At 39.5% G+C, this 23,427-nt stretch overlaps 2 protein-coding genes across 3 annotated transcripts in view; one reads left to right on the forward strand and one right to left on the reverse strand.

Moving 5' to 3' along the window:
- Positions 1–23,427, reverse strand: part of ETS1 (ETS proto-oncogene 1, transcription factor) — a 223,620-nt gene that overhangs the window by 182,396 nt on the left and 17,797 nt on the right. The window lies entirely within an intron of this gene.
- FLI1 (Fli-1 proto-oncogene, ETS transcription factor) overlaps positions 1–23,427 on the forward strand; it is a 56,491-nt gene that overhangs the window by 16,984 nt on the left and 16,080 nt on the right. For both annotated transcript variants that reach the window (XM_075190491.1, XM_075190492.1), the window contains exons 2-5: positions 2,805–3,016; positions 5,925–6,073; positions 6,657–6,860; positions 9,915–9,983. In XM_075190491.1, coding sequence (XP_075046592.1) covers positions 2,805–3,016; positions 5,925–6,073; positions 6,657–6,860; positions 9,915–9,983 — 634 coding nt within the window. The remainder of the gene's footprint in view (positions 1–2,804; positions 3,017–5,924; positions 6,074–6,656; positions 6,861–9,914; positions 9,984–23,427) is intronic.

Consider the following 23,427-nt stretch of genomic DNA (forward strand, 5'->3'; position numbering starts at 1 on the left):
CAGAAAGGTACAACTTGATATTTTTACCACTAGATCTATATTGACAATAGGTTAGAAAGGAGACCGGTTTCCTGGTTGAATAACAGAGCCAAAATATAAAGAATTGAAATTTTTATTTTAAAAATAAATTGAATGTATGCCTCCATTTCTAGTCTCTACATAATATAAGTTATGATGGGGATATACACATATTTCAGATCCCTCAGAAGAACGTGACAATTACTTTTTTTGGAGTACATTTCTATGGGTGAACTATTTGGGTAAAAGTAAGTTTTGCAAATATCATAGAAAAAGTTGTGGAGGGTGTGAGGGCGGGGGTAAGAGGTTTTCTGATTCTGTCTGCTTCTTATCATATAATGGACTTCAAATAGAAAGGTTATATATACACATTTACCTATGCAAGCAAAAGAAAGCCATATCTTCCGAAAAAAGTAACATTTTGTAGAGTACACAAAGCATTTAGAAAATACTTTTCTCGGTTCTCTTCTGCGTTTAGTCAGCACATAGCAAGACATGAAATATGTCTGTGTCATGAAGAGGTTACAGTTTGTCTTATAGCATCATTATGATATCATTTGTGGAATCTGTAGGGTATCCGATTTATCACAGTCTGTAGATAAAGGTACAGATTAAAGTTGGTATAATAACGATTTAAAATGTATCTTAGACTGTACTGTCCTTCAATACAAAGAGCCAATTTGCTCCAAACCTACTGTGCAACCACAAATCTCATCTCTGTTGTGAAATCAGATTGTTACTCCCAGGGAGGAGTTTTTGACCTGTATAAGTTTTACTTGTAACGGAGCATTGATTGGGTTGGGAAATCCTAGTTTAAACAGACATTCTGCATCTATCCCACAAACCAACAGATCCAGTCATCTTTGAATGTGTAGAAGAAGTGAAAATAAGATAACTGGTTTCAAAGTTGAGATATAAACTCCATGGGCTAGATTTACTAAGCGGCGGGTTTGAAAATGTGGGGATGTTGCCTATAGCAACCAATCAGATTCTAGCTGTCATTTTGTAGAATGTACTAACTAAATGAAAGCTAGAATCTGATTGGTTGCTATAGGCAACATCCCCACTTTTTCAAACCCGCAGCTTAGTAAATCTAGCCCCATGAGTGCTCAAGGCTACTATTAACTGTAGCCATTTGGTTTCTTTATTCCTAAGATATGTAATTTCCAAGATCAATTTTGTTAATGCTTTCACATATTGGGTATAAACTAATAAGACATGTGTACGTACGTACGTTAAGGAATATAGACTGTTAGCTCAAATGGGGCAGAGATTGATGTGAATGAATATTTCCTGGTGGCGCTATATAAATAAGCGATAATGAATAACAGGTCTACTGCACACGGTCACATAAAACAAAACTGATCATCATGTACATCGGTGGAGAGTTTCACATACATTAGGGATCTGGGAAAAACCCGTCGTATAAACCTCAACGTTGTGCACTTTTTTCTCCCCCAAACATAGGAACTGTATAAATATAAAATTAGGGGGGAAAAATTATTTTATACTATTATAAGGTTTATAATTTAACCTTATATTCTAGAGGTTAATACTTTCAAATATACTAACTGCTATTACATTGTGACATTTATATATTTATGGTGTAATAGTTAATTCAATGTCAATATGCAAAATTTTGTAGAAAGATATCACCATTATGTTTTATGCTGGTAAAAACCAATAAATAAATAAATACAATTCAAACCAACAGCATAAAGTGCCCACAATTAACGTAGCACCAACTTTCCAAGCACGATAGCTACAAGGAACTACTAGAAGCCAGGTCTCAATGCTTGGCAGATAATACACCTCACAACCAGCCTCCCCAGTAGTGCCCAGAAACCAATATCCATGTATATTACATACAATATTTAAGAGGATCCATGTGAGTGCAGTAACATGGCGTGGCCTGGGCTTAGCTTACAGTGTTATTCAGCTGTAACAGTGTATTGGTGACTGTAAAAGCAAGAAGAGCAGATCACACTAAGCAGACTCACTGGGAATATAAATGAAGAGAGAATCTTCCCCATAAGAACAATCCTTGATGTTACGGAGACATTGGGGCCAGTTTGCGTAGGGTATCTTACGTGAAATCGCTCTGTACATGCCCAGAACGTAGGCGCACATATATGCTCCTATGCAGACTTCTGCCACTTATCCCTGCCTGCGCCTGGAGAGGCGAGATGGAGGAGGGAAAGGGAGTGCAAGCAGAGTACATTAAAGGCACTTCCACACAAATGTAGCTCATGCAGACCTGCGCCTATTAGGAGGCACATATGCAAATACTCACGGATGATAATAGCTTATCCTAAACCAGATGCAAAAGTTGGCGCATCTCAAGATACGAACAACTCTGCACATGGGTGGATATGCATTAGTTTTCTGTGCACCTTGAGAGTAAGTTACTCCTGTTTTTGCATCCATCAGCTTCTTGATAAAGGTCTTGGGATGACCCAGTAACCTTTTCTGCCAGAAGGCAGGTGAGTGAGTCTCATCAGGAGCCAGTAGAACAATATTCTACAGAAGAATTTGGTGAATCCTTGAAGTAATTAAGTCAATATGTAAAAATCTATATATCTGTCACAATGACCTGTAATTCTCCCACCTCAAAATTGTTGTTTTTTTGTGTGTGTCATTTCCTTATTTATTTGCATCACTGCTACCGATAGGTGTGGGGAATCAGAAATCCATGATTACTACTGCTGGGGGAGGGCTGGCGTCCCTTTATAAAGGAACACTCAATGAAGAGCTAACTTCAATCTGACTTCTCTTTTGTACCACAGGAAGCTCTGTCGGTGGTGAGCGACGATCAGTCCCTATTCGAGTCTGCTTATGGCGCAACATCTCACCTACCCAAGGCGGAAATGACAGCATCTGGGAACCCGGACTACGGCCAACCCCATAAAATCAATGCACTCCCACCACAGCAGGAGTGGATTAACCAACCAATGCGGGTCAACATTAAAAGGGAATATGAACACATGAATGGGTCCAGGTAGGCAAGAAATAAAGTCTGCGATTACTAGGAGCAATTGCACAGAAATGGTGGTTTGCATTCAGTAGTCTGTAGTAGGGATTACAACAGCAAACTGCTTGAGCACGATATCCATATCTGTCCCCATGACCAGTCTCTTCTACTTGTAGAAAGCTATACTATTGCTATGCTTACTTTCCTGTATTTACTATATGTGACTGCATTTCTCATACAGTACATATGCATTGTGCTATATAGGCTGGTTATATGGGTATATTGCTCCAGCCAGACTGTAAGGTAGAAAGTGCTTAGTGGGCCATAATATGCCTGTCACACAGAAATGTTGGTCAGGGGTCTTGGAGGATTGTTGTCTTGAGTTAAGTAAAGGGAGTTAATAGGTAACCTATGGAAGTTAAGAGGGTGGTTGAGGAATATTATAAGCTCACCTGACAAGAGGTAGGTTTTCAGAGAACGCTTGAAGGTTTGAAGACAAGAGGAAAGTCTTATTGTGCAAGGGAGAGAATTATTTGCCAACACACAGTGCAACAAAAGTGCCTAAACAGTAACAGAAAGAAAAAAAAAAAAAGTTATTGATAAAATTAATGTTTTTTTTTAGTTTCAATATTTCAAAATTGAATCGCCCTGTTCCCATAGAGTTCGTTTTCACTGTGGTGATAAAATAGTGTTAGTCCGTGGTGATAAGTGGTACTTTAGTAAACAGGCACCATCGTAGAGTAACTATATCTCATAATAAATGCTGAACATCTTTATCCAGCCAAGCTGGGGAAACACATCTTGCAACATCATTAATGTCAGTACAGGTGATGACTGCCCAGTGCACCCTACACCTTTTGCAGCTTGTTGTGTCCAAGGGTCTGTGTCAAAGCGGTCAATATGCAAATTAACAACAAAGAAAAACAAACTACATGAGAAATCGGCTTATAATAACAGTTTATGTGGGACAGCAAAATATTTCGGTTTTGTTTTTTGTTAAAACGATTCATAAGAATTTTATGTAGTTCCTAATATTCCCAAAGACCAGTCATAATCTCCCTGTTGCTAACTGTATTTACAGGGAACTGACATTTTATAACCATACAGATAGTATGCACTATATGGGTTTGTTATCCAGTCGCGTTTCTCTGCACGCTGTGTCTTTCTGCATGTTAACATACTTCCCAACATTGTAAAAAGCAAAAATAGGGACACAGATACGCCATTGCCTTGGTCTGTCCAGGCCACGCCTAGTTCTGCCCAAACCCACCCTGTTCTGTACAAACTCCACCCACATCGTAAGCCCACGCCCCTTTCTAGCTCCGCTAATGCAGAGTCATAAATAAAACAGTTATGATTAATAGTACTTTATTCACCTTATCATATTATACACTTAGAAGAAACCATCACTCAGAGCAGCAGCTGTAGTAAAAAAAGAAAACAAAAACTAACTTTGGTTTCTTAAAACAAAACTAGTAACATTTCCCTTTAAGAGGCGTATTTATCCTTCCCCATATATACGTAGGCAGAGGACTAAAAATACACAATGGTAAAGGGCCTAAAGTACAAGCCGTCATTCATAATGTGTGCGCCAAGTGATATTAACCTTAACCACTTCCATGTACAATTTTATTTGTAATTGGGCCTCCTGTACACCCCAAGAATGGCTCTTCCATAACCCTCCGGGGATTGAGAAGAGATCTTTGGTCGGCTGCCTGGAAAAACAGTAGCCAACAAGATGAAAACTTAAATTCAAACATATGTTAGTCAACATCTCCTACCCCTTGTGCAGAACGGCAGACTAGCACAGACATTCGGAAAAAATTATGGATGAACTGTTAACCCTCTGGAGAGATGAGAAACACATTATGGAGTGAAATCCGCATTTATATGCGGAACGGCTCAGCTCTGACTAGTGACGTTAACAAGTCTCTGCTACAAAAAGGGGTTTGAACCATTCTGACCCTGAAAGACATCTGACACTCTGTCAGTGGCAACGTCTATGATTTGACCAGACTGACAATATACTTCTACATTACTCACGCACATATATTGCAGACGTGTAAAGCGGATGGACAGCATTCAGCGACCATGTTAATGTTGGTTGATCTAGTTTGTTGTTTTAGAGTGGCTTCAGAATTTATTATATATATTCTTGCACTACTTGGGCTAAGCCACAGCAGAATATTAGATTAGACCAGGATATAACATGTTACGTGTTTTTCAATAGATGAATAGAGATGTGCACACATTACTGCCAACAGTGCATTTTATTTCTTTATATTTACAAGTCAAGGTCAACCATACAGGGGTTGAAAAGGACATTTGATGAAATATGGCAACATCACTGAGTAGCTTATTAAAAAAAAAAAATTCAAGTAAGCAAAGCTTATCTACCGTTTAAGGAAAAGATAAGTTTTTAATACGATCTGTAAGACAGACCATGTTCCATGGTTGAGTCCTTTGCTTTAAAGAATAAAGAGAAAGTAGTGATAAATTAGTGCTTATTTACAACACTGTATTTAGCTGCAAAGTTTGTGCTAAAGTCTCAAATATGGGTGTTATTTTATAGGGTTTAATGCTGACAAATCCTATCACCCATGCCTTAATTTATGATTTATGTAAATTCCAACTTTGACTGCTGCATTCAGAAGCGCCAACGCTCGGTGAAATACAACGGTATTCTATGGGAGTGCTCATTAAGTAGAACACAAAGCTGCAGGGACGCTTGTTTATAAACCGGCTTCTAACACCTCTATAAAGTCTATGCTTAAAATAGCGTTTTCAACATGTGAATGAGCCCTAAACCATTACAACCAATCACACCTTGGCTATTATTGTGTATCTGCACTAAACAAATAAAAGCTAATTGCTGATTGGATGTAGTGGGTGCTTATTTTGTGATCACTGACAGTTTCTTTTCTCCATCATTTAGGGAATCTCCTGTTGACTGCAGCGTCAACAAATGCAGCAAACTTATCGGCTCGGAGAACAATGGGATGACGTACAACAGCTACATGGATGAAAAGAACACGCCTCCGCCAAATATGACCACAAATGAGAGGAGAGTCATAGTGCCAGCAGGTATCTCAGGATTACATTAATTCACCACAGTAACTTGATACATTAAACATCAGTGCCTTTATGGGGTGGACATTTCACCTACTTTATTTTTTTTTTTTTTTTAAGAGCTAGCACAAAATTATGGTGTTAAATAATTATAAAAGATTGGGGAAGTCCCACTTATTCTAGCAGATTACAGACACTTGCCTGAGAACAGAAGACCCGGCCAGGTCTCTCTAGTGTCTGTTGGATGTTTGTCTGCGTTCCCCGATACTCTTCTTTTACACAGTAGTTCTATCATAAAGAGACTTGTAGCTCCATCCTCATAGTGCTCCCTCACTAGTGGTGGACCAGATTACAGTATATACTCTGTATAGCTACAGGAAGATGTGCAGTGAGGACATCCTGGTATATGTCCTGTGTATTGTGTATTTTGTAGTGGTACGGTCTTACTTTCCTACCTAACCATGGTATTTGTGTATTTTACCTAAAGTTGTGTTACAAATTACGTGGTCATACTCCTTTACGCTTCCGTTGTGTTAGTTGATGAATGAGGCTCCTAGCACAGCACAGCATTCATTTCTTCCCCTCCCTTTACCTGCAGATCCCACCTTGTGGAGCCAGGAGCATGTGCGGCAATGGTTGGACTGGGCTATAAAGGAATATGGACTGATAGAAATTGACTCGTCCCTTTTCCAGAGCATGGATGGTAAAGATCTCTGTAAAATGACAAAGGAGGATTTCCAACGTAGCACGTCCCTCTACAACACGGAGGTCCTACTTTCTCATCTCAGCTACCTCAGGGAAAGTAAGTGTCACCTGCTGCAGCTTCTCATACCACATAGGGACTAAGGTCCAAACAGCTTATTCCCAATCTCCAGTAATACAGTGATCGGGCTCTGAATGGGTGATAGTGGCAGTTTCACAGTTAGCCAGGAACTCTAGAGGCTGCATCTTCTCTGGACCGGTCACAAGTTTAGGTATCAAAGTGCTCTTGTTGTCCCTAGTTTTTCATTTTCCTAGGAAAGCAAAGAGTCTTTTAAAAATAAAAGCACAAGGTACGTGAAATACCAATATACACGGGATAGAGTGGGCTGGGTTCACAAATACTTTCAGTCCCGATGAGAATAATGTTCTTTTTTCCCCCATAATGGTAGCCAAACAGAGGGCTTCATACGTCCCGAGTCTGGGTGCACTCACATTGTCCGCCAGTGTGGCTCACACAGAACATCCATAGCTGTAGTTTAGTGAATAATATAAACATCTGCAAAGATTTTCTAAATATCTACAGATTTTGTAGGTCAGAGACTTCAGAATTACTGTTACATGGTGTTAATGGGAGACTTAATATAATGTAATATATAGATGTTCCCAGATTATAAATTTACCTGTTCCATCATATTGTAAGCCACCTGCAAGCAATTGTCTAGTGAAAGTCTGCATAAAACTGCCACTTTGACCAAACTGACCAACTACTGTACCCTGTAAAAAGCTGCTGGAAAAACAGATCTATCCATTACTTTTTTTTACCATGTGTGCATGGAATGAACATAGAATGACATCACCCTTAGAAAGCATCACTATCCACTTATATTATTGATGCATGAATAATTGGATTAGTGGAAATTGGAGTTTGGATTGTGAAACTGCTGGGTTGCTACATGCGTTGCCATCCATCCAGTTGTTACGCACTTGTCACTGATCACTCTGTCCATCCCCTCTAGCGAAGCCCCAATGTCAAGTTTATTGTAAAGACTGTCAGTTACTTTATAGAGAATAATGACTTGGTGTGAAGAAAAGAAAAGAGGTCCCCAAAATAACGTGGCACACATGCCTTAAGCCAAAGCGGTATTTTCTGTAGATATGAGGCAAACATGTGAAATGATTTTCTGAATATTCCATGTTCGCAGATCAGATGAAAATTACCTTTGCCAATCTCTATTGTCTCTTTTCTTAGTTGCACCTTTGCAGACAATATCTCAGGTTCTAGCAATAGTAAAACCAAATGCATAAAAAGTGACAGTGACTATTCCCTGTAGTTTGAGTATCAGTGTGATCAGATAGCAGCACTGCGATGCTACTGTCATCATCACCGGGACAATGAGGAAGAAAATTGACTAATTGACTCGTTTCATGCTTGAAGTTGGTCAGATTAGGATGAAAATTTACCACCAACCGATAAGTCTACACAGGCAAAAATGGGCAAATATGCTCAGACTACACCACATCACTAAATATATTGTACAAGAAAAGAAACAATGCTAGTGCCAGTGGCAATGAAGAAAATAAAAGTAGTACTAATGCATCTTCACCTAATTTATTTAGGATTAAAAATATCAAGGAGATATATATATATATATATATATATATATATATATATATATATATATATATATATATATATATATATATATATATACACACATACACATACACACAGTGGCAATGCAAAGTAATCTGTATTTGCTGGACAACCTATTTTTAGAAACTACAGTTCTGGGTGCACTGATGCTGTTGTGAAGAGTATATGTATGCAAATCTTTTGGTTATTTTTATAAAGTTCTAGTCTAGCTTCTACTGTGGTTCATTTTGCAGCATCAGCCAACTAGCCATTGAGGCGTGTCCAGATCTTGTCCAGTAGATCTACAGACGTTTGACTGTTAGGAACATTACTGAAAATGCACATTATGACCGATGTGCCCTTGTCTGTGGCATTATGACCAGTGCCTTGTCTGTGGCATTATGACCAGTGCCTTGTCTGTGGCATTATGACCAGTGCCTTGTCTGTGGCATTATGACCAGTGCCTTGTCTGTGGCATTATGACCAGTGCCTTGTCCGCACAATGAGATGTCACAATATAAAACATGTCTGCAGCTTTCAATGTGCTCAGTATGAACCCCAAGTCAGCCTGGCAGAAACCAAATACTCTTGTATCCAGTATGTCTGAGACGCAGCACAGGAAGGGGCAGCCTAGTAAGATCTATCAGCCCAGGTCAGTGGCAGTCAGACAAGGAACAATACAACAGGAAACAAGGTCACTCTTGTCACAGATTCCCATAATCCTCATCTTCACTTTCCTACTTCACAGCATCACTTCCATCATAAGTCATTTTACACTGTAGTGCCCCACACAAGGAGGACAGGAAATAACTGTGTCCACCCCCCCCCCCCTATCCCAGGGGTAAAACAGACATCTGTATCCCATGTGCCACAGATACTGCTCCAGCACTAATCACCACTGACCCGCTTGTCATTGGGGTCACAGCAAACCAGCAGCAAGGTCTGCTGGCATTTTGTGTACAAATTAACCCTTTTATGATAAATAGTACTTGTCAACCCTGTGGATAAAATACTAGGTCATAAAGTCTGCATACATTTCAAGTAATTCCCAGACCATTGACTAGCTGCTATCATTTTGCAGAAATATAATAGGTCGCCACCTAGTGTTGTGCCCATTACTTACAGCAACTAGGTAGCACATACTGGGGATGATTTATAAATAGATTGATATTTTTATTTTATTGTCACTAAAAAATAAAAATAAAAAACAATCTACAAGATGTTGGAAAGGTACATTGAAATCACACTTGCCGAAATACGTCATCAAGGCCCCACACACTTATCAAGAAAGAAGAAGGGGGATCCAGGAGACTGGCCTACTCCGTAATTTACGTCTAAGCATGTATGATTAAAGTGCAATGATATATTACAAGAGCTCATTTATTTTGATATAATAGAACCCCTTTTGTAATGTGCATATGGATCACACCTATATATTGAACCATTACCTGCGTCTTCAGTTAAAGCAGCAAAGTATCCAATGAGATCATTAATATGTATGTACATTTCTTTTACACCTAGGTAGCTCCTCATTGGGGTACACTGCCCCTTCACATACAGACCAGTCTTCTCGAGTGACTCCTAAAGAGGGTAAATACACAATTTAGCTGTTCTCTTTCTGATGTTCTTTGTTGTGTTGGGATTATTTGGGGGGATTGAAATGTGTACATACATTATGTTTATGTTTCTTTTTGTAAAAACAAAAAACTATGATTTGAAATAAATCTGTCATTAATTTCAAGTGTACATTCACCAGCTTTCAATGTCATATGATCCTCACTATTCTCAACAGAAGTAAACAATCTCTCGTCTGACAAATGCACAAGATATCTGCATTATCTTGGGTTATTTTCTGGTGATACTGCTGCCATTACTGCTAATGCAATGTTTTCCTAATAATACTGTAAGACATGAAAAAAATATAAAAATTACAAATTTTGAATGCATTTTATGGTTTTTTAAAAACCCATTTTATGAAATAAATTAAAAACAGCAACTCAATGCTTTCAAGAAAGAGCCGATTACTCATGCACAGCTTCCCTGCCTGATTTAGCTTGTAATATAGTTAAGTCACTGAGTGACAACTAGTTAAAAGTAGATCTAATGTTACACAAATATTTAATTAGAGATCTGCAGGAAATAGCTGTGATCTATCTGCACAAAGAGAGAACGGATCAATGTTCAAATCTAATGCTACTCCTTGATGTAAATGTCTTCAGATAATTCCGTACAGGAACTGTGCTGTCTTCTCGACTTGCCATCAAGATTATTTCTGTTAGTAGGCACAAGATTTAAACATTCGAATGTTATTTCTTTGTTTCACTGAGCTTTTCCTATATTATTTTTCTGCCCTCTGGGCTTTAAAGGATTGTTTTTAATGTTGTGGTACAATATATCCACCTGTTTCTGAGCCATGCTGGAGGTGGGGGATATCCTGCGGACATGGAGGTGGTCTTTCCTTTTTCTGTAATGCACTGAGCGAGTGGGCTGCTCTTGGCGATCTAAGCACTGAATGCTAGGAAACTAGAATGAATCATGTTAAAAATGAATAGCAGCAGATCAGCTTTTCGGAGGACCATTAACTGAACTATAATCTGAATTGTAGAAAGCAGGGCTACCTCACCAAAGAGGGAATGGAGGAACACATAGTACTGCAGCAAAACACTGCCCCTGTCACATACAGCCCTGTTTTCACCAACACATCACTCATCTCTGATTATACTCTGTGCTGCTGGAGGAAGCAGGAAGTCACAGACTGCAAGTTATATAGTGGAAGGAGCAGGGTCCTCAGTAGCACAGAGTAGTGATGTGAAGTTACGGTTATACTGATTCTTGAGGATTGTAGTGTCAAACGTACCTACGTATGAAATTCAATTAATACATCTAGCTTTGGAAACTAGCTGCAGGGAACTACAATCAGGGTCTGATTATCCAATAGGCTGACGAGGTTGCATAATAGGGCACAAGGCTGTTAGGATGTGGGACACAACATTTTTGTGACAGGGAGAGGCATAAACTGAAATACATTTTAAAATATTAGAGAATAGTTCTCCAAAGTAAAAAGAAAAAACATGAAAGGAATGTAGTGAGGTTTAAATCATGGCATTGGGGGTGAAAGATGAATTTTAAATTAAGGAAAAGTTTATTTTTCTGTGTATTAGCCTGACGTGGATGGCGAGGGTGCACTACAACCTTATTAGCCTAGAGCAGTCTGATCCCTTAATCAGTCTCTGACTACAATAATGGTGAAATATGCTGAATATTAAATAAGACAAATTGGTTCTGTATATGTCCTCTCCCTGCATAGATACAGTACACAACTTGTAATTGGCCAGGACCAGAAATAAATCAGCTTTTGTGTGTCAACACAAGTTTAGTAAAAATTGGGACTCATCCTGCCAGACAGGGATGTATGTACAATTCTAGGTGTGTATATAACTTGTAGTCAGTGATCAGAAAATGTTTTCCTAGACTTTCTTTCCTTGATCGTCTTCAATAATTCTCTCCGTAGTCTGACAGTGTGGCTTGTTTGTAGAAGTAATAAGTCTAGTTCTGGAAAAGAGCAGAGACTGTGGTTGGGGGAAGATATAATGACATCAGATGATGTCTGGTTCTGTGGAGCGGTACAATTCCCAGGGGGATCCATAGAGCTGCGTTAGTGATGTTAGCTAGTACTGAGAGACCAGTACCTTCATGTGATACATTCACCAGAGAGAAAAGAAACACTTAATACACCCCGACAAGCTAGGTTCTAACAAAACCTTACAGTAGCGGAAACATCTCTCCAACAGAACCAGAAGCCAGGGATGAACGCTTCATAGGACATAGGAACATACTGCTGTAATTTAACCAAAGATTCACACACTTGCTGATAATGTTCTATATAACCTCAAATACTTGTAAAAAGGAACCGACAATCCATACAACATCCAGTATCCAACAGAACCATCTTTCCCTAGATAGAATCTTTAAAATATGATCATTGATTTGTAAGGCGCCACATTGCTCCACACTGCCAGACAGTGGGGAAAACAGAGACATACAAGGTACACAGAATAAAGAAAGAAAAGAAAACAAGGTATAGGGGGTGTCCCTGCTCATCAGAGCTTACATTCTAATTGGGAGAGGGCACAGCTGAAGCAAGAGGAGCGAGAGTGGCTCAGATTGGGAAAATTGTGAGGATATACCAGTGTGAGGATAGGTGCAAGTAGGTTAGGTGTCAGGATATAGCAGTGTGGGCAGGATACGTGCAAGCAGGTTAGGTGTGAGGGTGTACTAGTGTGGGCAGTATAGGTGGGAGTAGGGCAAGTTTTAATGTAGAGATGGGCTTTCAGAGGGCATTTACTCATGCGAGTCTGATGATGCATTGTAGGGAATTCCATGGGTAGCAGTACGGGAGAAGTCTTGTAGGCTGAAGCGAGAGCTAAATTGCATGCTATATGAACCATACAGTAGAAGAACAGAGAGGACATAGCTTCCATCAGCAGCTTTAGGAAATAATATGGTGAAAGGGCCGAAAAATACACCAACAGAACATCTGAAAGAGAAGGGTGGAAAAGTTGGCAACATGTTGTCAAACTTGTTTTTCGTAGTCAAAGTAAAGTGTTCTTTGTGCGCCTCGAATGTTAAAAATTATTGGTCCACTATTTGTTTTTGTCCTGGATCAATACAGGGTTTTTCCTAGACCTTCTAGGTCTGTTTTTAGACTTCTATATGCAGTCATTACGCTTGTGCTATGTACACAGTTATCTGATAAAGACACTCAAGCAGCACTGGTATTGCCTATAAACAAGTGGGTATTCAGGGAGACCATGGTCTTAGAACACTAACTGATATGGAGCAAACGTCACAGCCTTGTCCAACTATATTACTGGCTCCATTGAAAGTTAATTAGATGTTTCCTTTTGTCAGAGTTTAAAGCAAATTTATACTTTATTTCAGCTATTTGAATTTGTTGTGTATATTGTAGCCTTTTAGGGACTATTTCAGTAGTGAAAGTGGAATTCAGAAGTGGTGATATGGAAAACCCAAGTCATTGGAATTTGATAACATTACAATAAAGGCAGTAGGGGAAGTGGGGGATATGGCATACCTCTGTATACCTCCACCCACTGGTCTATTTATGACCATTGCATATTGCTCCATTAACTATAAATTTTTATTGCAATGATAAGAAATGCATTAAGGTGGCAATTATGAATTAGCCGGGCCAGCAGCTCCTATAGGATCCTGTACCAGCGAATAATCTATAGCAAAGTGATCACAATCCTGATCACTTTCCTTACAGGTTCTAATGGCCTTGCGCAATTCACGGTGGGGATCATAGAATTAGGACTTTTGCTTCATCGTAACATATCTTCATATTGCCCATTCTGCAGTGTCAGTAACAGAGGCATTTTGTGATACTGATGTGTATTTAGATTTAAAGCTTCTCAGATAGTAGAATTATTGAACTGAATGTAACCTTGTTTCCTACACTGCAAATATATTGTTATAAGGCATTTCAACGTCTGTCACTGAAATGGCTGCATATACTTGTGACAAAAGGAAACTATTTTAATCTTATCAGTCCCCTTCTGCAGCAGGATTGGCTGATTGATTGACAAGCCAAGCTCTTAAACGACCAACCACATTGCAGAAAGAGACCATACACAATTTACATTGCTCCGATTGGCCTACACTGTCCTCCTTTACAATGAGAGCTTCAGCTATTACAGCAATGAATCTTTATCTGTATCTAGCAAAGTTACAGACATGTAAAGGGGTTTTCATTTACACGCACACATATATATATTATATATATATATATATATATATATATATATATATATTTCATTATATAATTACAATTTTAAAAACATATGCAAGTGAGATTTTGACTACTGCCTAGCAATTTCCCTTTTTTAGGAACACTATTTGATCGTTTTATCCTGGACAGATGAATTATTTAGAATTTTACCAGTATCAGCTGCCTATAGGACAGCACCTTAGAAATCACTGCTGGAATATCCTTAAGCCACTGGTGTCATAGGTACCACATCTGGCCAGCAAGCAGCTCAAAATCTGCCACAAACGTAGGCCTCAGGGTCACTACAGCAATTTGAAACAATAAAGCATCCCTTGTCCTGACCGTCTTGTGAAAAGCAGGATAATTGTTTTTCCAGTAGGAGTATAGAGACAAGTATGTAAAATGTATCATTTAACTTGTACTCTTGTCTGACAGTATGGGAGACAGATAGAGGTATCCTGCTGGTAACTCCCAATGTTAACTTGCTGTTTATATACCTGAAATGACAAGTAGTAATATTGAAATAATAATTCATCATTGGCACCCAAATCCCTCTTTCCACCCATATGGTCTCTAATTTGGGTCAGTTTGATAGATCTTTAGGGGAAAAGAAATATGATCTTATCTGTGTCTTATTGTGAGATAAAATGCAAAACCATAAACACCACAAAACTTTAAAGCAGTATTTTTATGATAAAGGGGGTGTGACAGGATGGACCTCCTATACCACTCTGCTGTGTTGCTGAGAACACTTTCTTCATCCCAATTGCATCCCTCTAAAAACACAGTAGGAATGGTTCTGCTTCCACCATTAGGCTCCTTCACTGGCACCTAGAAACGTTTCCTTCTGGGTAGCTCTCGCTGCTAGCGTACACCCTTGTTGGGTACCTGAGCTGGTACCACTGACCTCTTCTTTCAGATCAGTGTTGCTGTTGATGGTTCCCCCAGGCCTATTACACTGGCTACAGTTGCAGGGTAGCGGACAGAGCATTGGTACTAGACGATGGTTCCTAACCTCAGAACAGCCGGATAACGGATTAGAGTGGTCTAACCTGTAGGTCATAGGAATTACAGCAGGAAAGTAGGCATAAAATCAGGATCTTGAAGCAGTGATGTTTATTATCTTAAGTTGTCCTTATAAGGACAGTTACGCACTAGTTAGTGGGACTAGTGATCTCCAGAAGCTTAGATGGTATAAGACATAACATGGTCAAACAGAGCTCTTTTTATACAGTTTCTGACAGATGTTGGCAGGAGGTAATTCAGCCCCCTGATCTTAGCTGGCACCGCAAAGTCTGATATATCACTTCCGATGTTTACCCTCAGGATTTAATATTCTCTAGACTTGAAGATAACAAATTTAATTTAAACAGAACTTACTTCAATCTGAGATTTCTCAAATCATTTGCAGTTTCATAATTCATAAAGGTTCTAACACACACACACAGGATTAAAAATTACACATGATGATAGAAAGGTAACACGACCCCCTGCTTTGCTTTCAGACCAAAATAAAATAAAAATGATATGTTGGTCACAAATGAAAAGACTTAATTTGCATGGCAGTTCCTTTCTTACAAAAACTTGCTCCAACATGGCATATTACTTCATAAATCAATACATGAACAAGGTACTTAGCCCTTTCTGGCTCTGAGCACCAGTTAGTAACCGGTGCTACATCGCCCATAATTAAATATTTACATATAAATTAATAAATATGTCTTTTAATACCTTAGTGCCAAGGTTGAAACCATTCCCCACAGCAACATCAGGTATTAACCCATTAAATGCTGCAGCAGTCATCTTGACCATGTGGGAGGTGAGGATCATCCGACCACAGTGGGTATCTATTTAAAAGTAGCCCTCTTCTTAATCCTACCCCCAGATGCGAGAATGGTGGTGGTCCCTCACCTTGGAACATCACCATTATTATATGAAACTTTTTCACATTTTTAATGTACACTCCAAAGATGGATGTCCAAGGAGGGTGGTACTCGATTTGATGGCCGCCACACTCATCCAATTGGGTACAAACATCCCGTCCACTCTTGTACAAGAAGCAATGACAGTAAGACAATGGTTCCATTTAGCGAACATAAAATTCCCAGGGAAAAGATCCCCATCTTCCTGGTTTTTGGGAAGACTCAGCTTGCCTGTGTGTGTGGGGGGTGATCTGTAGTTGCATATTCTCTAATATGCGGCTGGGACATCTGCTCAAGTGTTTGAACATTGCTTAGAACAGAAGAAAGATACTACAGGTATCAGTTTATGGTCATTTACAGATTTGGCACTCATGGTATTGGGTGAATCCAGAGAAAAATATATTGTCTGGCAGAAGAACCTCTTGGCCTTCTTTGTTGCAAACAAAGCCTTGTGTTTAAATCTGAGGACAGTTAAAAGCTCTGAAAACATTCCATTATTTCATTATCTATGTTATAAGACAAGATGTTGCTGAGTGAGACTGTTGAGCAGAAGACACAAGGAGAGATATTTCTTGTCAACGTTTGTGGAAGGTCCCGAGCCCAGGGAGGGTTAATTCTTGCAGAGGAGCCTGGTGATTAGCAGAGCAGGCAGATATGGTAAATCACACTTTGCCTCATTGCAGGTGCAGCTTTTGTGCATCACATAATAGGCTCCTAAGCTGAAGTGCCTGCACTCCCAGCTTCTTTCCTCCATACCTGGGTGTGCGAGAGCCCTCGCTCTCTGAATCAAGGTGCATTAGCAAGACAAAAGGCTTATCAGTCAGCTCTATCTCTGGACCAGGCTTTGATGGCAACCGACAAAAGGACCCTTTTTGCTTGGTCACATTAGGCCTCAGAAACGCACACGTGTCGTGCAGCCGTTGCTTTTGTTTATCACTGCCCTGACTAAGCTCCCTCTCTGCGTGCTCCAGGCCTCCTTTCTGTACATTAAGTTCTCGTTCGTTTGGTGTCACTAGTGACTGACAGGTGCAGCAGGATGGTGATTGTCGCTGTTACTTTCAGTAATGCACAATATAAACAAAACAGAATGCTCATCTAGAAGGTTTTGTTTCCAATGAACAGACAACGTTAATGACAACCATAACAGAAATATTGCAGGGAAACTTATGATTTGATAAACTGTTCTATAGTTTCAAGTTGGAAGGACTAGACTTTAATGGCTAGATTTGCATTTAAAATAATAAAATGTGCCCTATTCCTAGATTTCTATTTAAAGTAAAAAATGTAATAGATTAAAAAACAGAAATATACCCAGTGTTAAGATGTAGTAATGTGGTCATGTTACTAATAACTATTTTTTGTGGGATTGATTACTTTGCTTATATCACAATAGACAGATTATAATAGGGGACAATAGATTGGGGCCCATGGCTGCAAGGGGATTCAGACCTTTCCACTTAAATCTCAGTGCTTCAAGCACGACATTGTCAAGAGAAAGAGAGTGCGTTCTGGGCGAGGGTCTCTACGTCCCATCTACATTCTTGTTTATTGCCAACCAAATACTTGGAGCATTGCATATGATGCATACATTAAGGCACTTGTGGTGAGGGGCTGTGATGTGTCTCTAATGAAAAACGAAGCTCAAGTGTTCTGAAGGGTATATTAATGTATTATGACAGTGATTGGAGTAGGGTCCATGGCTAAAAGCCCTGGCCAATGGCTATTATCTGACTATATACTGTACTTTAACCAGCACCTGCTCCTGCTTATTTTCTATTTCCCCACACCATATTTTGGAACTCTTCTGAAGCTGGGTATTTACATTATACCTTGATCACTGGATGGTGTTTATATAGCTATACTCTAATCACCTTGTGATGAATCAACTATCTGTATTTGTTATGGATAATGAATATCCCTTCATTTATTACCTGTGCCTGTATCATTTACCCCCAGACTAATTATCTTAGACTTGACTTGAGGTAAATATTTCCTGACAATTTGTGGTGGTGGTACTTTATTTAACCTTACCCTTTATGTCTGTTCCAAGTTTTTTAGTAATGTTAAAAACATTCTATTACTGAATACTGTTTTTCAATGGCTGTTTGAGGCATTACGTCTATATCCTAAGGTCAGCATCTATGTGCCACAATAAATGTCCTGTCCTTCAATAGTAGTTGTACCCTGAGCATTTGGGGAAGTAGAATACTCGGTCATATAGTTTAGTTAAAGCTAGCAGACATTAATCCTGGATGTGTTTCAGTTAGAGAAAATAATAATAAATATTTTTTTCTTTTCCCCATCAATTCATTTAAAACTTATTGTAACAAATATCAGGACCACCAGTGAAAATACTAAAAGCAAAATGAGGGACAGAGTGTAGATGAGTCGAATAGTGTAATTTCATAAGTGTCAAAGGATTTTACTGACAATTACAAGTTTATGCAAAGAGTCAATATTTGCAGTATTGATCCTTCTTTTTGAAGACCTCTGCAAGTCGCCCTGGCATGCTGTCAATCAACTTCTGGGCCACATACTGACTGATGGCCGCCCATTCTTACCTAATCAATGCTTGGAGTTTGTCAGAATTTGTGGGGGTTTTTTCGTCCACCCGCCTCATGAGGATTGACCACAAGTTCTCAATGGGATTAAGGTCTGGAGAGTTTCCTGGCCATGGACCCAAAATTTCAATGGTTTGATCCCTGAGCCACTTGGTTACCACGTTTGCCTCCATCATGCTGGAAAAGGCCTTGTTCGTCACCAAACTGTTCTTGGAGGATGTTGGAGGATACCATTCTTTATTCATGGCTGTGTTCTTAGGCAAAGTTGTGGGTGAGCCCATTACCTTGGCTGAGAAGCAACCCCACACATGAATGGTCTCAGGATGCTTTACTGTTGGCATGACACAGGACTGATGGTAGCGCTCACCTTTCCTACTCCGGACAAGCGTTTTTTCCAGATGCCCTAAACAATCTGAAAGGAGATTCAGAGAAAATGACATTACCCTAGTCCGCAACAGTCCAATCCCTGTACCTTTTGCACAATCAGTCTGTCCCTGATATTTTTCCTGGAGAGAAATGGCTTCTTTGCTGGCCTTCTTGACACCAGGCCTTCCTCCAAAAGTCTTCGCCTCACTGTGCATGCAGATGCAGTCACTCCTGCCTGCTGCCATTCCTGAGCAAGATCTGCACTGGTGGTGCCCTGATCCCGCAGCTGAATCAACTTTAGGAGACGGTCCTGGCGCTTGCTGGACGTTCTTGGGCACCATGAAGCCTTCCTCACAACTAATGAGCCTCTCTCCTTGAAGTTCTTGATGATCCGATAAACGGTTGATTTAGGTGCAATATTACTAGCATAAATATCCTTGCCTGTGAAGCCCTTTTTGTGCAAAGCAATGATGACTGCACGCATTTCCGTGCAGATAATCATGGTTAACAGAGGAAGAACAATGATTTCAAGCACACCACCCTCCTTTTAAAGCTTCCAGTCTGTTATTCTAACAGAATCAGCATAACGTAAAGATCTCCAGCCTTGTCAACACTCAGCTGTGTTAACGAGAGAATCACTGACCTGATGTCAGCTGGACTTTTTGTGGCAGGGCTGAAATGCAGTGGAAGTGTTTTTGCCTAAAGTTCATTGTCATGGCAGAGAGGCATCTGATCACTCTTCATGACATTCTGGAGTATATGCAAATTGCCATCATAAAAGATGACGCAGCAGGCTTTGTGAAAATAACCATTTGTGTAATTCTCAAAACTTTTGTCCAACTTTTTTATACAATGATTAACGGATCAATCCCTCCTGCACCTCTTAGCCCTAACCCTCTGGCAGATTGTGAAGTCTGTGTAATGAATATATACATATACACACAATCATACATATACACACGCACATTATATTATATCTATATCTATCATATATCTATATCCACACAGACACACACACACGATACTAAAAGCTCATAGGACAAAGGGAGCTGAAAGAAGGACGTCTCCGTCAAACACCAACGCATATTTCTGTAGAGTTTCAGATTTCTCAATGCAAAATTTGTTTTCGCTGGTGGTACTAAATAAGGTTCCAGATATGTGTTACAATAATTTTAAATGAATTGATGAATAAAAAACAAAAAACTGTTTTTTCATTTTTCTTTTCCCTCTTACTTGACATCCTAGGAGTGCCCTATTTGAATCACACCCCTTTTTCCCCCTTCTTCTTGAATTTAGTGACTTAGGTGTGCAGGTGCACCCTCCGGTAAATAATACACAAATATATATTACGAAACCGGCATGGGAATTCATCTTACCAAGTCATATTAATTTTTTTCCATTAAAGATGTCTCCATACCTAGTGAGGTTACAAATTTCTCTGATACAGAAGACGGACAGCTGTGGCCGGTGTAACACAGACACCCTGTGTCCAAGCAGAAGGAAACAGTGAGGTCACTCATAGGGTGCTTATTATAGAAATGACGCTACACCAGAGTTAGCTCTCCGTAGGCGGCTATGTACCTGTTCTATCAATATCTTGAGGTTTGGCAGCCCAGTTTATGAGCGGGTGGAACCATGACATTTTGTAGCGTTAACTTTGCCTGCATATTCCTGCAAAATAACAGATTTTACAGACTACTATAGCAGAAAAAAACCAATGTGCTAACTGGTTGGATATAGACTTATTTTCATAAAGGAAACCTTTAATTATATACTTGGCTCTAGGAAGATTAATCAATGGTTATAAACTAGGTTTCTGGCAGTTATTCACTACAGTTACAAATTTACTCAAACAAATATTTTTAAAAGAAGGTCCCCACCCCCACCACATTTGTAGCTCTCCATGGTTCCAGCCCCCTACATGCCATCTGTGTAAAATAAATAGATGGAAAGAATACAACCCTTATTGGTCCAATGTTTATAATATGTACGTACATTTAATTTAGAAAGTGAATAAGATAAAAGCAATGCTGTGTGATCACCTCCGCTCCTGCATTCCCGGACCAATGTGGTTTTTCAAAAAATCCGAACCTGGAGTGAACTCTGCCGTCTCATCCTTTCCGTGTTTTATTTAATTTACTCTAAAAAATAATTCACAAGTTGACTAATAGATGCTACAACATTTATTTGAAAGTCTGCCCAAGTCACTGTCTTGGATCAATAAAGCCCTGTTTGCAGCAAGATACAACAACATACTTTCTATTAAATATTTATTGCTTATTTTTAGTAAACTTAATTAGAACTAGTATGAGCACGGTGCGACATATTCAACACTGACCCCCCACATGACCAGGACGGTTGGCCGTGCACGATGTCGGCCCCAGAGTGCACTATGTGAGGGGAGGTCAAAGCGCCCAATTGGGGCGGATATTCTGCTCTGTGTGGCTTCAGCAAGGGGCCTAAAGAGCATGCCAAGTACACAGGACAGTTCAGCTCTCTCCTGTCTGTCCTTGTCAGTGTCACCTGTGGCTGCTGGTGTCTTTAGCTCAGTTGCAGCTTGTCTGCATACAGGAATTTTTGGGGCCCAATTTGGGAAAAAAATGGATACATGAAACTTAAACTCCAACCAGCCTGACGTTAAATCAATAGCACCCACGTTTTATAATCAGTCCTCCTTCCAGTCACAACATTAAAATAATAGTATTCACATTTAATAAACCTATTTCTCTACCTCTAAACAGCTCCAGCAATAAATCAAAAGCATTTACGTTTAATATGACCATTTCTACAACCATCCCCGGCATTAAATAATTCATATTCACATTTAATAAATAGTCCTTGCTCTCCACAAACAGCCCACATTAAATTAAACCCCTCAAACCCCTCCAGCATTAAAGTTCCATCTCTCCATCTTGAATTAATAGGCCCCACTATTAAATAAAATAGCACCTATTAAATAATCAACCTTCACCAATACACCACCATTAAATAATCTACCTCCCACATTATAATAAGACCCCCCTCCTTTTTCTCACACTTACCGTGTTCCATCTCTGCTCTGCTACTTTTGCACACATGGGACAACAGCTTACACGTGGTGCACGTCCCATGTGACACCTGGAGGGAGGGATGGATAAGATCAGTCATCAAATGAAGGAAGGTGGCTGGACCCGTAGGAGCCAGCCACCAACTACCAGACTGCCTTTCCCTGATGGCACCTGATCCGGGGGGGCCCCCTAACAGAAGGGGGCCCAGGTACATGCCTCCGATGCACCCCTCCTTTACCTGGCCCAGGGCAAGAGGACGAAGGTGGTATTATAAAATAAACCCTGCCCCTGATGAACCAAAACTCCATCCCCAATCCACCTGAACACGCCCAGTCTTCTTATTGCAAGAATTACTACTTTGGATTGTTACTTGTTTACATGAAGATCATATAAACTATTTTCCTGACTGTCATCCGTATCTTAGACATGGCGAAGGCAGACACCTTGTGTGTGTGACAATATATTCATCAGAGAGAAGTCTATAAATCAACTAGAGAATAATCACAGAGACATGAGCCACATTGTCATTACTTCCTAATGAATTGATAAAACTATACTGAATATAGAATCAAAGAATTTGACGGAAGATAAGAATCATTTGGTCCATTTTTAAACTATGGTACCCTCAAACCCTATTTGAGCCTTAGTTCTTTATAAGGATATCCTTATGTAAATCCCAAGCATTTTCAATTTGCTCTACTGAAGTAATTTTTCCTCCAGTTCCAGTGCATGTCCTCATTTTCTAACACTTCTCTTCCTTTAAAAATGTTTCCCTCCTGCACAGTGTTAAACCCCTTTAAATATTTCAAAGTTTCTATCATATCCCCCCCCCCCCCTTTACCTTCATTGCTTGCTCCAAACTATCATACATATATACATGTATGTGTGTGTGTGTATATATATATATATATATATATATATATATATATATATATATATATATATATATATATATATATATTTTTTTTTTTTATTAAGATCTTTGGGTCTTTCTGGGTAAGTTTTGTGCTGTAGGCCATGCACCATTTTAGTTACCCCATCTTTGTACAGTCTCTAATGTATTTATAGCCTTCTAGAAATATGGCCCCCAGAACTGAACACAGTATCTAGATGAGGACGTACCAATGACCTATACAGTGATATCATTACTTCTATCTTTCGGCTACCGATTTCTCTCCCTATGCAACCAAGCATCTGACTTACCTTCCTCACTGCTTTGTTACATTGCTTACCTGCCTTTATGTCACTTTAAATAGTGACTCCTAGATCCCTTTCCTCCTCAGTAGTTTCCATTATAGTGCCATTAATACTATATTTAACCTTTGGGTTTTTGAGACCCAAGTGCATGAT

Source organism: Mixophyes fleayi, chromosome 11, assembly GCF_038048845.1.
Source record: "Mixophyes fleayi isolate aMixFle1 chromosome 11, aMixFle1.hap1, whole genome shotgun sequence".
Lineage (NCBI taxonomy): Eukaryota > Metazoa > Chordata > Amphibia > Anura > Limnodynastidae > Mixophyes > Mixophyes fleayi.